General features: G+C 44.8%; 1 protein-coding gene across 2 annotated transcripts in view; it reads right to left on the bottom strand.

Moving 5' to 3' along the window:
- Nucleotides 1-10976, bottom strand: part of ST8SIA6 (ST8 alpha-N-acetyl-neuraminide alpha-2,8-sialyltransferase 6) — a 178262-nt gene extending 167286 nt beyond the window's left edge. Inside the window, exons 1-2 of one of the 2 annotated variants that reach the window (XM_036345863.1) lie at nucleotides 10343-10976; nucleotides 9690-9791 (exon numbers count right to left, since the gene is read on the bottom strand). In XM_036345863.1, the coding sequence (XP_036201756.1) occupies nucleotides 9690-9791; nucleotides 10343-10434 (194 nt within the window). In that variant the 5' untranslated portion in view covers nucleotides 10435-10976. The remainder of the gene's footprint in view (nucleotides 1-9689; nucleotides 9792-10342) is intronic. The other variant, XM_036345854.1, reaches the window with a different exon arrangement.
- Between the last annotated feature and the right edge of the window lie 6117 nt (nucleotides 10977-17093).

The following is a 17093-nucleotide window of genomic DNA, read 5'->3' as shown; positions in this document are numbered from 1 at the left end:
AAGGACTGAATCCAAGAATACTCTATCCAGCAAGGCTATCATTCAAAATTGAAGGGGAAATAAGAAACTTCACAGACAAAAAAAGGCTAAGGGAGTTTATCACCACCAAGCCAGCAATGCAAGAAATGCTAAAGGGACTGGTGTAAAAAGAAGAACTAAAAAGTCCAGAAAGAAAACAGCCATAAAAATTAGAAATGGCTACAAACAAGTACCTTTCAATAATAACTTTAAACATAAATGGACTAAACGGTCCAATCAAAAGACATTGAGTGGCTGAATGGATAAAAAACATGGCCCATATATTTGCTGTCTACAAGAGACCCACCTCATTAGAAGGGACTCACACAGACTGAAAGTGAAGGGATGGAAAAATATCTTTTAGGCAAATGGAAATGAAAAAAAAGCTGGGGTAGCAATACTTATATCAGACAAAATAGACCTCAAAGTGAAGGCCATAACAAGAGATAAGGAAGGCCACTTCATAATACTAAAGGGATCAATACAACAAGAGGATATAACCCTGATAAACATATATGGACCCAATGCAGGAGCACCCACATACATAAGAAAACTCCTGGAAGATATCAGGGGAGAGATCAACAACAATACAATCATAGTAGGGGACTTTAATACACCACTGACATCACTGGATAAATCCGCTAGACAAAAACTCAGCAAAGAAACAGCAATCCTAAATGACTCACTAGATCAGATGGACTTAATTGACATCTTCAGAACACTTCACCCCATAGCCACAAAATATATGTTCTTCTCAAGTGCTCATGGGACATCTTCAAAAATAGACCACATATTGGGTCACAAACAAAGTCTCCCCAAATTCAAGAAGATTGAAATCATACCAAGCATCTTCTCAGACCACAACGCCATAATATTAGAAATAAACTACAATAAAAGCAACACAAAATACTCAAACACTTGGAAGCTGAATAGCATGTTATTAAATATTGATTGGGTTACCAATGAGATCAAAGAAGAAATTAAAAACATCCTGGAAACTAATGACAATGAAAACACAACAATCCAAAACCTTTGGGACACAATGAAAGCAATCCTGAGAGGGAAGTTTATAGCTCTACAGGCCTATCTCAAAAAACAAGAAAAAATGGTAGTAAATCATCTAAATCTACAGCTCAAAGAATTAGAAAGAGAGCAACAAGAAAAGCCCAGAGTGAGTAGAAGGAAGGAGACAATAAAGATTAGAGCAGAAATAAATGACATAGAGACCAAAAAAACAATACAGAAAATCAATGAAACCAAGAGCTGGTTCTTTGAAACGATAAACAAGATTGACAAACCTCTAGCCAGGCTCATCAAGAAGCAAAGCGAAAGGACCCAAATCAACAAAATCAGAAATGATAAAGGCGAAATAACAACAGATCCCACAGAAATACAAATGATTGTTAAAAAATACTATGGACAACTCTACTCCAACAAACTGGACAACCTGGAGGAAATGGACAAATTCCTAGAAAAATACAACATTCCAAAACTCAATCAAGAAGAATCTAAAAATCTCAACAGGCCAATAACTATGGAAGAAATTGAAGCAGTCATCAAAAAGCTTCCAGCAAACAAAAGCCCACCACCAGACGGCTTCACAGGGGAGTTTTACCAAACATTCAAGGAAGAACTAAAACCTTTCCTCCTCAGACTACTACAAAAAAATTCAAGAGGAAGGAACACTTCCAAGCTCATTCTATGAAGCCAGCATCACCCTAATACCAAAACCAGGTAAAGACAACACAATGAAAGAGAATTACAGGCCAATATCCCTCATGAACATAGATGCCAAAATCCTCAACAAAATCTTAGCAAATGGAATCCAGCAGTACATCAGAAAGATCATACACCACAACCAAGTAGGATTTATCCCAGGGATGCAAGGATGGTACAATATCCGCAAATCAATAAATGTGATACATCACATAAACAAATTGAAAGAAAAAAACCACATAGTCATATCAATTGATGCAGAAAAAGCATTTGATAAAATTCAACACCCGTTTTTGATAAAAACTCTCAGCAAGGTGGGAATTGAAGGATCATACCTCAACATAATAAAAGCCGTATATGACAGGCCCACAGCCAACATCATACTCAATGGACAAAAACTAACACCACTTCCCCTAAGAACAGGAACAAGACAGGGATGCCCCCTCTCACCACTCCTGTTCGATATAGTACTGGAAGTATTAGCCATTGCAATTAGACAAGAAGAAGAAATAAAAGGCATCCAAATTGGAAAAGAAGAAGTAAAACTGTCCTTATTTGCAAATGACATGATATTATACTTAAAAAACCCTAAAGACTCCATCAATAAACTATTAGACTTAATAAAAGAATTCGGCAATGTAGCAGGATACAAAATTAACGCCAAGAAATCTATAGCATTTCTATACACCAATAGTGAATGTGCAGAAAGAGAGACTAAAAAAGCAATCCCATTTACCATCGCACCAAAAAAATTAAGCTACCTAGGAATAAACTTAACTAAAGAGGTAAAACACCTCTACTCAGAAAACTACAGGACTTTGAAAAAAGAGATAGAGGAAGACATAAAGAGATGGAAAAACATACCATATTCTTGGATTGGTAGAATCAACATCATTAAAATGTCCATACTGCCCAAAGCAATCTATAAATTCAACGCACTTCCCATTAAAATACCAATGGCATATTTCACAGATCTAGAACGTACTCTCCAAAAATTCATCTGGAATAAAAAACAACCCAGAATAGCTGCAGCAATCCTGAGAAAGAACAAAGTAGGTGGGATCTCAATACCAGATATCAAGCTGTATTACAAAGCTACTGTTCTCAAAACTGCCTGGTACTGGCACAAGAACAGACATATAGATCAATGGAATAGAATAGAGAGCCCAGAAATCAGCCCCAACGAATACGCTCAATTAATATTTGACAAAGGAGGCAAGAACATACAATGGAGTCAAGATAGTCTCTTCAATAAATGGTGTTGGGAAAATTGGACAGATACATGCAAGAAAATGAACTAGACCACCAACTTACACCATACACAAAAATAAACTCAAAATGGATAAAGGACTTAAATACACGACTGGAAACCATACAAATACTAGAAGAATCCAAAGGCAACAAAATCTCAGACATATGCCGAAGCAATTTCTTCACTGATACAGCTCCTAGGGCATTGAAAACTAAGGAGAAAACAAACAAATGGGACTACATCAAAATAAAAAGCTTCTGCACAGCAAAAGAAACCATCAACAAAACAATGAGAAAACCCACTGCGTGGGAAAACATATTTGCCAATGTCATATCTGATAAGGGCCTAATCTCCAAAATTTATAGGGAACTCATACAACTTAACAAAAGGAAGATAAACAATCCAATCAAAAAATGGGCAAAGGACCTAAATAGACACCTTTCAAAAGAGGACATTCAGAAAGCCAACAGACATATGAAAACATGCTCAAAGTCACTAATCATCCGAGAGATGCAAATCAAAACAACAATGAGGTACCATCTCACACCTGTCAGACTGGCTATCATCAACAAATCAACAAACGACAAGTGCTGGAGAGGATGTGGAGAAAAAGGAACACTCGTGCCCTGCTGGTGGAAATGCAGACTGGTGCAGCCACTATGGAAGTCAGTATGGAGTTTCCTCAAAAAACTACAAATGGAACTCACATTTGACCCTGTGATCCCACTTCTAGGAATATATCCCAGGAAACCAGAAACACCAATCAGAAAGGATATATGCATCCCTATGTTCATAGCAGCACAATTCACCATAGCTAAGATCTGGAAACAGCCTAAGTGCCCATCAGTAGATGAATGGATTAGAAAACTGTGGTACATCTACACGATGGAATACTATGCTGCTGTAAAAAAGAAGGAACTCTTACCATTTGCAACAGCATGGATGGAACTGGAGAGAATTATGCTAAGTGTAATAAGCCAGTCAATGAAGGAAAAATACCACATGATCTCACTCATTTCTGGATAATAAAGACCATTATAAACTTATGAACAAAAATAGATACAGAGGCAGAGCTGCCTCAAACAGACTGTCAAACTACAGCAGGAAGGCCGGGAAGGGTGGGAGGGCAGGAGGGGGGTGGGTAAGAGATCAACCAAAGGACTTGTATGCATGCATATGAGCATAACCAATGGACATAAGACACTGGGGGGTAGGGGAGGCCAGGGGATTCTCAAGGGCGGGGGGGAAAAAAAGGAGACATATGTAATACTTTTTGTAATACTTTAAGCAATAAAAAAACAAAACAAAACAAAAAAACAACAACAACAGACATTTGTTTAAGGGCTCTGTGGTGCAGCTTCTCATGTGGTTTATTCTCCAAGAAGGACAACTACTTCTTAGTAGTGACCACCAGGAGTTCTAAATCCTGTCTGAGAGCACAGTCCATTTGGGGAAATCTAAATTAAAAACAAGCCTGCCCTAGCCAGTTTGGCTCTGTGGATAGAGTTAGGCACTCAGACTTGAAAAGTCCAGGGTTCTTGGTTGCAGGCTCTATCCCTGGTCCCAGTCAAGGTGCATGGGGGAGGCAGCCAATCCATGTGTCTCTCTCACATGGATGTGTCTCTCTCCCTCCCTTCCATTCCCTCTAAAAATCAACAGAAAAAATATCTTCGGGTGAGGGTTAACAACAACAACAAAAAATACAGCTCCAAAATATCATAAATGTATAAAAACATTCTATAGGTCAAGGGGAGAATATTGTTAAGATATGGAGAAAATGCTACTTTTGGAGAATACATACTATAAGAAACAGAAGAAACCCTTGGAAAGCATTTGCTTCACAGTCTCAAGAAAATATAAAGTAAGAAATGGAAGGTGAGGTTTAAAAGATTATTAAGTGTTTTCTAAGATGTAAATTGATGTGATAAAGTACAGGCTGGAAAAAATTTAAAAAACTATAAAAATAAATATGTCATAGACTTACTGTTATAGATAGGGCAAAACAGAGTTGACACTACAGAAAAATAATTCAATAATATAGAGGGAAAATTTGAGAAACTATTGCAGAGGGCAGAGGAAGAGGACAAATTAAATTATAATTTCTTTATACGGCCAAGCAGTATAAATTTTGCACCCCTGCTACACAAATAATCAAAACCATCCTATCTAATAAAAGAGAAACATGATAATTAGCCGTACATCTGCTACACTTCCCATTGGCTAATCAGGGCGATATGCAAATTAACTGCCAGCCAAGATGGCGACCGGCAGCCAGGCAGCTTGAAGTGAACATGAGGCTTGCTTGCTTCAGTGACGGAGGACTCCAACGTTCCCCGCCTGCCACTACCGGCCTCTGAGCTTGCAGTTTAAAACATTGTTACAAATATAGAAGCTAAATAAAACCCCAGAAACCTGCTTTCAGCCAGCCGGGATCTCAGAGCTGGAGTTGAAACAGTGTTTCGATTATAGAACCCAAACAAACCAGATACCTGCTTTCAGCAGCCAAGGCCTAAGAGCTGGAGCCAAGCCTCAGAGCTAAAGCTGGCCCAGAATGAAAAAGAAAAAAGAAAAAAGAAAAAAAGGAGCAGTTGGGAGCTTCAGTCACCCGCCAGCCTGAAAACAGCCCTCAGCCCCTCACCCAGACTGGCCAGGCACCCCAGTGGGGACCACAACCCTGAAGGGGGTGTGACCAGCTGCAAACAGCCATCATCCCCTCATCCAGGCTGGCAAGGCACCCCAGTGGGGACCCCCACCCGGATCCAGGACACCCTTCAGGGCAAACCAGCCAGCCCCACCCATGCACCAGGCCTCTATCCTATATAGTAAAAGGGTAATATGCCTCCCAGCACCGGGATCAGCGGACCCGAGAGGCCCCCCGGCACCGGGATCAGTGTGACAGGGGGCAGCGCCCAAACCCCCTGATCGCCCTGCAGCTCTGTGTGTGACAGGGGGTGGGGCCACAACCTCCCTATCCGCCCTGCTCTGTTCGTGACAGGGGAAGGCGCCCCAACCTCCTGATCAGGCCTGCTCTGTGCCTGATAGGGCGGAGCTCCCCAACCCCCTGATCGCCCTGCAGCTCTGTGTGTGACAGGGTGCGGGGCCCCAACCCCCTGATCGACCTTGCTCTGTGTGTGACAGGGGGCAGCGCCCCAAACCTCCCCCCCCCCACAGGCCCTGTTCTGTGTGTGACGGGGTAGAGCCATAACCTCCCCATCAGCCCTGCCCTGAGTGTGACAGGGTGCGGCGCCCCAACCCCCTGATCTGCCCTACTCTGTGAGTGACAGGGAGGGGGGAGCTCCTCAACCCCCTGATCGGCCCTGCTGTGTGTGACAGTGGGGAGCTCCCCAAACCCGTGATCGACCCTGCTCTGTGCGTGACAGGGTACGGAGCCCCAACCCCCCTGATTGGCCCTGCTCTGTGCATGACAGGGGTTGGCGCTGCAACCTCCCCATCAACCCTGCCTTGAGTGTGACAGTGGGCGGTACCCCAACCCCCCAATCGGCCCTACCCTGAGCGTGACTGAGGGTGGCATCGCAACCTCCCAATCCGCCCTGCTCTGTGCATGACGGAGGCAGTGCCCCAACTCCCCAATCAGCCCTGCTCTGATCCCGACCAGGGGCTGCACCTAGGGATTGGGCCTGCCCTCTGCCACCCGGGAGCAGGCCTAAGCCAGCAGGTCATTATCTCCCGAGGGGTCCCAGACTGCGAGAGGGCACAGGCCAGGCTGAGGGACCACACCCCCTCCTCCCCAAGTGCACAAATTTTTGTGCACCGGGCCTCTAGTTCTATATAATAAAAGCCTAATATGCTGAGTGTCTGGTTGTCCAGTCGGCCATTCAACCAATCAAAGCATAATATGCTAATGACATGCTAAGGCCACTCAATTGCTTGCTATGACGTGCACTCACCACCAGGGGGCAGACAGTCGACTGGCCGACCAGTTGCTATGTGCACTGATCACAGGGGGCAGACACTCTGACCAGTAGGTTAGCTTGCTGCTGGGTTCCAGCTGATCAGGACTGAGTGAGACAAGTCAGACATGCCCTGGGCCCTCCTGCAGTCCCTCCCCGGCTGGCCAACCTCCCGCATCCCTCCCCAGCCTCGATCGTGCACTGGTGGGGTCCCTCGGCCTGGCCTGTGCTCTCTTGCAAGCTGGGCTGCGTGACCACCACCACCCCTGAAGTGCACGATTTTCGTGCACCAGGCCTCTAGTATATGATAAAAGGGATATAAAGTAAGTTAAAAGACAGCTTTTAAAAAACACAACAGAATGATATAAATTGAAAAATCTTAAAATAGACCACATTCAGGAAAAAATACGAATTACCTATAATAGCTCAAGAAGTATGCCAAGCAGAAAAGGAGTATGCCAGAAGATGCTGAAAATTTCATCAAAGAATTACCTGAAAAAATGCCTAGAACCAGATAACATAATTAGTACATTCTTTCAAACTTTCCCCAAGGGGCAACCTCAGAAAGTATAACAAACAGTACCAGGACTTGGAAAATGATGGAATGCCCCGTTCATTGGGAAGCAAGGCTGCCTATAGTACACAACCCTGCATAAAATCAAAGCATAGGCAGATATTTTTCTCAAAGTTTTGTTACTCGAGGATTTCTTAGCGCCTCTAATCTGCTGTGAAATTCCAAAAGGAGGGTTGTGGTAGGGAGTGTGGTTCCAGCACTTTAAGATTTCTTCCAGACTCCCCCAGACCCTTCTTATGACCACACAGAAGCTACACAGGAGCCTTGAGTCAGGCAATCAGAAGATTAAGATGACCCAAGAGCAGGAAGAGATTAACTAAAGAACTTATATGCATATATGCATAACCCATGGACACAGACCATAGTGTGAAGGCATAGGGGGAGGGAGGTCAATGGGGGGAAAAGGGGACATCTGTAATACTTTCAAAAATAAACACAACTTTTAAAAAGAACTGCTAGAATAGTAAATGATAACAAAACACACAGACTCATTAATAAGATGGCAATTAGGTCTTCTGGGAGAATTCATTTCCAAAAGAATGCTAAAGCAAGCTATAAAATGCAAGTAAAATTGTGTTTTGACATGAATAGTGTATATAGTCTATGATGTCATAATTTTTCTCTTGAGAGAAGCGACACGGATCTCTGTTCTTAAATATGAACACAAAACAGCAAAAAGAACACCGGTGACAGAGAATGTATTCTACTTAACTCCCATTCACTATACTTGACTATGCTATCAATGAGTTCCTTATTACAAAGACACTTAAATTATCCTTAGAAGTAAAAGAAAAATATAAAACAAGAAACTGATGCTACTAGTAATGTCAGAGGGAATACTATTTCCTGTATCAACATATCAATATGTATATTAATGATTATTATATATCATGTTTGGTTCCTCAGATATGTTTACCTTTAAATATTCTTATATTTAAAGAATATAAGGTTTGTGACCAAAACTATTTAGCCTTATTTTTATTCTCTTTTAAAAATATTTCTTCCCAAAAAAGAATATACAGAAGACTACATAGAGGAAAAGAAATTCACAAGAGATAAATATAGGAAAAGGAAAATATATTGCCATATATAAAATTGCAATAATAAAACAATGCTGAGGCACAAAGTACATTCTGCTGGTGAGAATGTAATTTGATTCAACTCTTCTAGGAAGCAACTGGCCTTATGTATTTAGAACCTAAAGTAGACTTATTCTTGGACCTACCAATCCAATTTCTATCAGTCCATCTGGAGAATTAATTTTTAATATTAAAATTTACATACATCAATGTACTTAATACAATTTTTCATAGCAAACAAAGCAACACAAAACAGGAAATGGTCTAAATGTCTAAAACTGGAAACAAGTCAATGGATTATGGCACATTCATATGATGAATTAAGCAACAATGAAAAACAATGCTTTGGGGAAAATTTAATAATATAATATGTCTGATTGTTTAGGAAAAAAGAAAGAACACAAAATACAAAGTACAATATTAAGTATATTTTAAAATATGTTTATGTAGGGAAAACTCCTGGAAGAATACAGACCAAAACCTTAATATGATCTCTGGGTGGTGGGACTCTGAGTGAATATAATTTTTATATATTTCTAACATCTAACTTTTTGCACCAAGCATGTATTACTTTTATAATCGGAAAAATGATTTTTTAAAAAAAAACAAAACATAAATTATCGCGCATGGATAAAATACTCATATGAGTGAAAGAGAACAATTTTAAGTCTCCATTTACTAAGGACAAAAACATTCTCAACATCGTGCACAGAATTCCATCCTCCCAAATGTGCCTCTTACACCGGTGCACATTAGAGCATAGACAGAAAGCAACCCAACCAAATCCCTCAATAAGGACAGGCTGCACCAACTCCCAAGGGGGTGCAAAGCACCATGAGCCAGAGGGGAATTCAGCTCCCGTTTTTTTAAAGTGCAGCTGTTTTCGGATACCCCTAGACCAAGAAACAGGCTTTACCGAGGAGACTGAGGGAGTGAGGAGTTACATTCTGGTGTGTGCATATTCATTCTCTCTCTCTCTCTCTCTCTCTCTCTCTCTCTCTCTCTCTCTCTCTCTCACACACACACACACACACACACACACACACACACACACTCTCAATCGTGCCATCCCAGCCAGATAACTCAAAGCAAGTCCTGCAAGTGCAGCCGCACCCCATCCCCGCGGGCACCAGTAATACCTGTTAGTGGTGGCGCGAGGGGGCGGGGTCCCCGGGCTCCTGAGCGTCCTCAGCGCTACCGGGATACCATGGGTGGCCTCTCTGCTTTTCTCCACCAAGAGCCTGCAAAGCCAGGGGAAAACAAAAAAAAACCTAAGTTGTTACACCTCGCGGGGAGCAGTTGGCTGGCAAGCTGGGCACCGCACTGGCCGCCTGGCCGGGACGTCCCCGCGCGCCCTGGCTCCCAGGTAGTGTCCCGAGCCCCGGCGTCTGAAGAGGCTGCGGGCGGGACGGCGGGACGGCAAGCGCCGGGGCGGAGAGCCCAGGACACGCAGGCAGAGCCCGACGGCAGGTCCCGCCCTGCAGCTCCCTCGCCCCGGGCGGTGCACGCTTGGGCCCTCACCACGCAGACAGGTCCCTCTCTGCCCACGCGCTGCCCACGGGATTCCAGGGTCGTCCCTCGGGTACCCCCGACTCATCCAGCCCTGCGACCCGGACTTCCCCAACACACCCCACCCTCAGGCCGCCGCTGCCCTTCGGCTCGTCTTCGCCGCCGCCAAAAGTCTGCGCGCCCAAGTCAAGCGGATCGGCTGCTGGGGCCCCGGGAGCGCACAGCAGGGTGCGCGGCGGGGTGCCCGGAACCCGCGGCCACCGGGGCGCGGCGGGGGGGTTACCTGCGGCGAGCGGGTGCGGTGGTCGAGCCCCAGAGCAGGCGCAGCAGCAGGAGGCTGCCGAGCAGGGCGAACAGCGCGCTCCCCGGCCGCATCCTGAGCCACAGGCGCGGCAGCCGCCGCCGCTGCCCCAGCGACGCGCAGCCCCGGCGGCCCCGACTCGTGGCTCTGGCCGCGGCCGCCGCAGCCACCGCAGCCACGCACACCTCCAGCGTTGACAGGCGGCGGGAGGGGGACCACAGCGCTCGGCGAGGTGCGCGCTCGCGGGCCACCCGGCCCCGGCTGCACGGCGTCCCGCTCTCCCACTTCTCCCCCTGCCCCGGGCCGCCGGCGCGCGCTCGGCAGGCGGTGACGCTTCGCCGAACTCGCTTCCTCTCCTGCCGGAGGCGCTCCGAGCTGCTGCGGGCTCCGGGCTCTGGTCGCCGCCGCCGCTGCTGCCGCCGCCGCCGCCGACGCCGCGCGGGGTCACCTGAAGGTTGGGGCGCGGGAGCTCCACTCAGTGCAGATTGGGCTCCAACTTTTCTGCGCCTTCACCGGCTCCCGAGGGTCCGCGGCCCGCTCCCCGAAGCCTACGCGGCTCACCGAGGAGCACTGTGACTCCGTCGGTGCCCTGTGGTCGACAGCCAGGGCTTAGCGGGGCGGAGGAGGACGGAACAAAGGCCCACTTTGAAAACTTTGGAAATTGTGTAGTCGCTCTGCCGGATTGTCCCACGCATGAAGGCTGCCAGCAACTTGGCAGTCATTGGATAGGTTCCGGTGCCCAGTAGAAGGAATAACGTCTCCTGGCTTAAACGCACAATCAAAGGCACAGAGAATCTATTTCTAGGGCCAGGCAATTTTTAGGCGTCTGCAAACTACTGCCCCTGGGCCAAATTCGGCCTCTGCCTGTTTTTGTAGTTTTATTGGAACACCTCCCTATCCATTCCTTTGTATTATCAAGGGCTGTGTCTGATTATCTATGGCTGCTTTTATGACGAAAGTGCCAAGTTGAGTAGTGGTGAAAAGATCATATGGCCCACAAAGCTAAAAAATATTTACTAGCTGTCCCTTCTCAGAAAAAGTTGGTACGTTCCTGATCTAAATCCTATTGATCTAGATTCTATTGATTAGCATCTCATCTATTAATGATCTATTTATTGCAAGAGAGTAACCCGATGACAGTGATACAGCCTGGCTCCCCAATTACTTATTTGGGAATGGCCTTTCCCTGTTTCATTCCTAAGCCATCTTTCTACATGTGTAGCCACCAGACTTCCCAAGCTTCCCACCTCCCCAGGTTTTGCCCCTGACTCTGGACCCTTGAGGAACATCAATAATTCATAAACTCCATAATGTTTACATGGGGACTCATTAGACTATTCAGTCTACTTTTGTCTAAATTTGAGATTTTTCTAGAAACAACCTTTGGACTCTGTCGTCTTGTGAGTACCTTGATAAAGGTCCTTTGAAAGGCTTTCGTGAGTAACTTTTCTAAGCAACAAAAATATTCATATTTCAACTGGAGTCTCTTAGAAGCATAAGGTCTTAACCTGGAAGAGAAATGTGAGAATCTTTTGGGGAGCAAGTAGGCCAGACAGTTCAATAAAGTTGCCACCAGCAAGTTCATCACTGAAAAAATAACATCAAGAAGAGAAAAGAATGGCTGCCTAGTTTCTTTTTGCTAACTCCCATCCAAGTACTAACCAGGCCCGACCCTGCTTAGCTTCCGAGATCAGATGAGATCGGTCGCATTCAGGGTGGTATGGCCATAGACTCTTTTTGCTAACTCTACGTTTGTTCTAATTAAAAATATTTAGTTGAAAACATACCAGAACTTTGTACATAGTAATTGATCAATAAATGTTTGGTCAATAAATAAAACACCTCAGAACTAAAAAAAACAAAAACAAAAACACACAAAAAAATACCTATTCTTAAAGAGAAAGGAGCAAAAAACTGAAATGTGACTAGAAATACTATTTCCACCCATAGCTCACCATTGCTACTAAAATATATACTAATCAATGAAGAAAAAATTGCCACTTTTATGTAAGACTTACATTTTTAGGTGTCCAACTGCTTAACTGAGTATAGTATAATAATGTAATGCTGTCTTCAGAGCTAACATAATAAAGTAATCCAATTATACATGTTTGAAAATACGTATTCTGTTAGCTAAGTAGGGCATAGCACAACTATCTTGAAAATGAAAAGTCTGGATTTGGAAGACAGTCTAAATGAAAAAGCTGTTTAGCTTTGGAAGATAATCTCAATTTTATTTATCTTAGAGGAGAAAAGAATTGTGCAGAAAACTCACACTGAAGATTGTTTGCAGAAAAAGAAAAGGGCATTACTATATCAGCCAGGAAGCTGCAAGTTTACCTAATTTACTGAAGTTTAATATTTCAGCACAGCTGGGCTCAAGGCAAGAGCAGAAGAGCCAGCCTTGCGCTGAGGTCCCTAAACACCCTCACTGAAAATGAAGTAACTTTTTTCAAGCCAATGGCTATCAGCAGGGGACTTGAAAAAGCCCATTTTAATTGGAAAACAGAAGTATAAATTTGCAATGAGAATTCTGAACTGGGTGCTAAAATTTGACAGTAGGGAACTTTACCACAAGCTTTGTAATTGAAGACTTGGGTTGGTAAAATATGAATTATCTTGCTTATACTTGAGACATAAAAGAATCTGACAAAAACGCAGTTCCTAAATGTTATCAGCCATTGAACCAATACTAGAAAACTGTACATTTGGTAACTTAACATTTGCAGGTTTGACCAATACCAAAAAGATCTATGCCATGTAGTAATTTGAGATTCTACTGTGGCTTAGAGTAGATAGACCCAGAAATTTGAGCTGATGTGCAGAAGCCCAAGTTGGTGCATGAACCTACCTTGCTCATCCACTCTGCCCAACATTTGCTTCTCATTTTTCCTGTGTTATTATTCATTCATCACCAAGAATGCTCTCACTTTCATAAAATAATTTTTTTAAAAATAATTGGGAGGTTTGATATATACAAAATGTCTAAGTAATTAAAAAACATCCAGGAAGTTGGGTTTCTTATTTTTGGTTCTAGACATTTCCATATGTATGATTTGGGGATTCATGAAAAAAAAATCAAGTGTCTACTGTATCTACTCTACAACAGTGGCAACTCTCAGTATAAAGCAAAGAAGGAGTGCTGTGAGAAACTAAGAAAATTGATCCACCAAAAAATCGTTTCCTTTATTTGGTTGACATGTTAACTTCCATGTCTAGAAAGAATGGTTTCTGATGTCTTCGGCCTGTGTGATTGGTTTTAGTAATATTAGAGATTTGTGAAGACTGCAGAGCCATAGTACATTTATAAATATTAATTATTTCCTTGGGGAGAAAATTCATAAGGATAGTATAACCAAGACTACATATTTTCAATAAAAATATGTAGGATATAACTAAAAGTAGAAATAACTTCAAGGAATCAATAACCTTCTATGGAGGTATGTTTTCAAATATGTTTTATTCAAATTCATTGCTAATTGAATATGAAAATGGAATCAATTTTGTGTATAAAGTAATTTTAAGTTTAAAGATAGAATACCTAGGATGATATATAAATTATATGTAGGCTTTATGCATATAAAAAATCAGATTTGTAGTAGAACTAAAATTACAAAACAAAAAAATAAGAATTATTATTCACATAATAAAATTGATTTTTAATGTATAAAACACTCAAACATTTTTTAAAATATATTTTATTGATTTTTTACAGAGAGGAAGGGAGAGAGATAGAGAGTTAGAAACATCGATGAGAAAGGAACATTGATCAGCTGCCTCCTGCACACCTCCTACTGGGGATGTGCCCGCAACCAAGGTACATACCCTTGGCCAGAATCGAACCTGGGACCTTTCAGTCCGCAGGCTGAAGCTCTACCCACTGAGTCAAACTGGTTAGGGCAACATTCAAACTTTTAAAACACCTCTCCCTGTCTACCTAAAAGATCAAAAAGGATCAAAAACAGAAGTGGAAACAATTTATCCTGAAACTATAGAATGGCCACAATCCCATTCCACAACCTGCAAGAATGCCAGCTAATGGTGAACCGGTTGGAGAAGAATGCCAGGTTCAGGACACATCTCCTATGTGTGACCTTAGATTTACAGAGGGAAAAATGAAAGCTTTTGAAGACCCCTCTAATACTCAATTTGGAAGAGCAAAGGTTGGAAGTATGTCACCACAAAAATGAGTAACAATCAGTGTGTATGGCCGGGGCCATGGAGTTGAAGGAGAGATAGTGACCAATATTTCTGTTTTCAGTGAATTGAGCTTTCTAGCCAGAGGATGACTTAGAGACAGGACTAATCTTGAAGAGAGATGTTACAAAAGAATTTTGTAGTTACTGACTAAAGTCAATTTACCAAAGAGAAATAAGCAGCTGGTCTACATATTTAATAACTAAAAGGCCCTTGAGCCATTGGTTTTTATACTGAGTTGGCCTCTCCCAGAATCTCCTACCTAATTCCAGGTTTTGTAAGACCTGACAGAACTCTGATTATTTCAACAGAGTGGAGGCTGGGGATTGTGTGTCCAGAGGTAATGTACCCAAACCTGCCATATTTCTTTCCTCAGCTTTTCTTCCCCAACCCTTCATTTCATTCACCCTAAATCATTAGCAGATAAATAACCAAACAAAAAAAAATAGCCAATAGCAAACCCTTAATGCAAAACTAAGCTTCAACAAGTGGGCAAGTAAAAAGGAAGGACTGCCAAAGATTTTCCATTCACAACATTTCTAGAAAGTAGCAGAAAAAAACAAGTATGCCTTATTTCAAAGATGAGTAAGCAGGGGGGAAACATCTGTAAAATATAATACAAAAGAAAAGAAATGTAACCAATAAAAAGGCAATGAAGACTGTATATTGGAACAAGACTTACTCCAGGAAATAGAAAATTTAAGCAAGAATCACTTCCTACTTCCCAGGAACTGAAATCCTATCTAATAAAAGAGAAACATGGTAATTAGCGTATGACCGCTACCCTTCCCATTGGCTAATCAGGGTGATATGCAAATTAACTGCCAGCCAAAATGGCGGCCGGCAGGCAGGCAGCTTGAAACTAACATGAGGCTTGCTTGCTTCAGTGATGGAGGAAACCAACGTTCCCCACCTGCCACTACCAGCCTCTGAGCCTGCAGTTTCAAACATTGTAACAAATATAGAAGCTAAACAAAACCCCAGAAACCTGCTTTCAGCCAGCCGGGATCTCAGAGCTGGAGTTATATATTGTTTTGATAATAGAACCCAAACAAATCAGATACCTGCTTTCAGCAGCAGAAGCCTCAGAGCTGGAGCCAGAGCTAAAGCTGGCCCAGAATAAAAAAAGAAAAAAGAAAAAAAGGAGCAGTTCGGAGCTTCAGCCTTGAGCCAGACTGGCCAGGCACCCCAGTGGGGACCCCCACCCTGAAGGGTGTGTGGCCAGCTGCAAACAGCCATCATCCCCTCACCCAGGCTGGCCAGGAACCCCAGTGGGAACCCCTACCCTGAAGGGTGTGTGGCCAGCTGCAAACAGCCATCATCCCCTCACCCAGGCTGGCCAGGAACCCCAGTGGGAACCCCCACCCTGAAGGGTGTGTGGCCAGCTGCAAACAGCCATCATCCCCTCACCCAGGCTGGCCAGGAACCCCAGTGGGAACCCCCACCCTGAAGGGTGTGTGACCAGCTGCAAACAGCCATCATCCCCTCATCCAGGCTGGCCAGGCACCCCAGTGGGGACCCCAACCCTGATCCAGGACACTCTTCAGGACAAACCAGCCAGCCCCAGGCCTCTATCCTATATAGTAAAAGGGTAATATGCCTCCCAGCACCGGGATCAGCGGAGCCACGAGGCCTCCCGGGACCAGGATCAGTGTGACAGGGGGCAGCGCCCAACCCCCCTGATCTCCCTGTGGCTCTGTGTGTGACAGGGGGTGGGGCCACAACCTCCCTATCCGCCCTGCTCTGTTCATGACAGGGGAAGGCACCCCAACCTCCTGATCAGGCCTGCTCTGTGCCTGATACGGGGGGGAGCTCCCCAACCCCCTGATCGCCCTGCGGCTCTGTGTGTGACAGGGTGCAGCGCCCCAACCCCCTGATCGGCCCTGCTCTGTGTGTGACAGGGTAGAGCCATAACCTCCCCATCGGCCCTGCCCTGAGTGTGACAGTGGCGGCGCCCCAACCCCCTGATTAGCCCTGCTCTGTGTGTGACAGGGGGCGGTGCCCCAACTCCCCTATCGGCCCTACTCTGTGAGTGACAGGGGGGAGCTCCTCAACCCCCTGATGGGCCCTGCTCTGTGTGTGACAGGGGGGAGCTCCCCAACCCCCTGATGGGTCCTGCTCTGTGCGTAACAGGGTAAGGAGCCCCAACCCCTCTGATGGGCCCTGCTCTGTGCGTGACAGGGGGCAGCGCCCCAACCCCCGGATCGGCCCTGCTCTGTGCTTGACAGGGGGTGGCGCCGCAACCTCCCCATCGACCCTGCCTTGAGTGTGACAGGGGGCGGTGCCCCAACCCCCCAATTTGCCCTACCCTGAGCTTGACTGAGGGTGGCATTGCAACCTCCCAATCCGCCCTGCTCTGTGCATGACAGGGGGCGGCGCCCCAACTCCCCAGTCAGCCCTGCTCTGAGCCCGACCAGGGGCTGCACCTAGGGATTGGGCCTGCCCTCTGTCACCCAGGAGCAGGCCTAAGCCAGCAGGGCGTTATCTCCCGAGGGGTCCCAGACTGCGAGAGGGCACAGGCCGGGCTGAGGGACCC

This window comes from Myotis myotis, unplaced genomic scaffold (genome assembly GCF_014108235.1).
Source record: "Myotis myotis isolate mMyoMyo1 unplaced genomic scaffold, mMyoMyo1.p scaffold_m19_p_1, whole genome shotgun sequence".
Taxonomy (NCBI): Eukaryota; Metazoa; Chordata; class Mammalia; order Chiroptera; family Vespertilionidae; genus Myotis; species Myotis myotis.
This window is presented reverse-complemented; position numbering and strand designations above follow the sequence as displayed.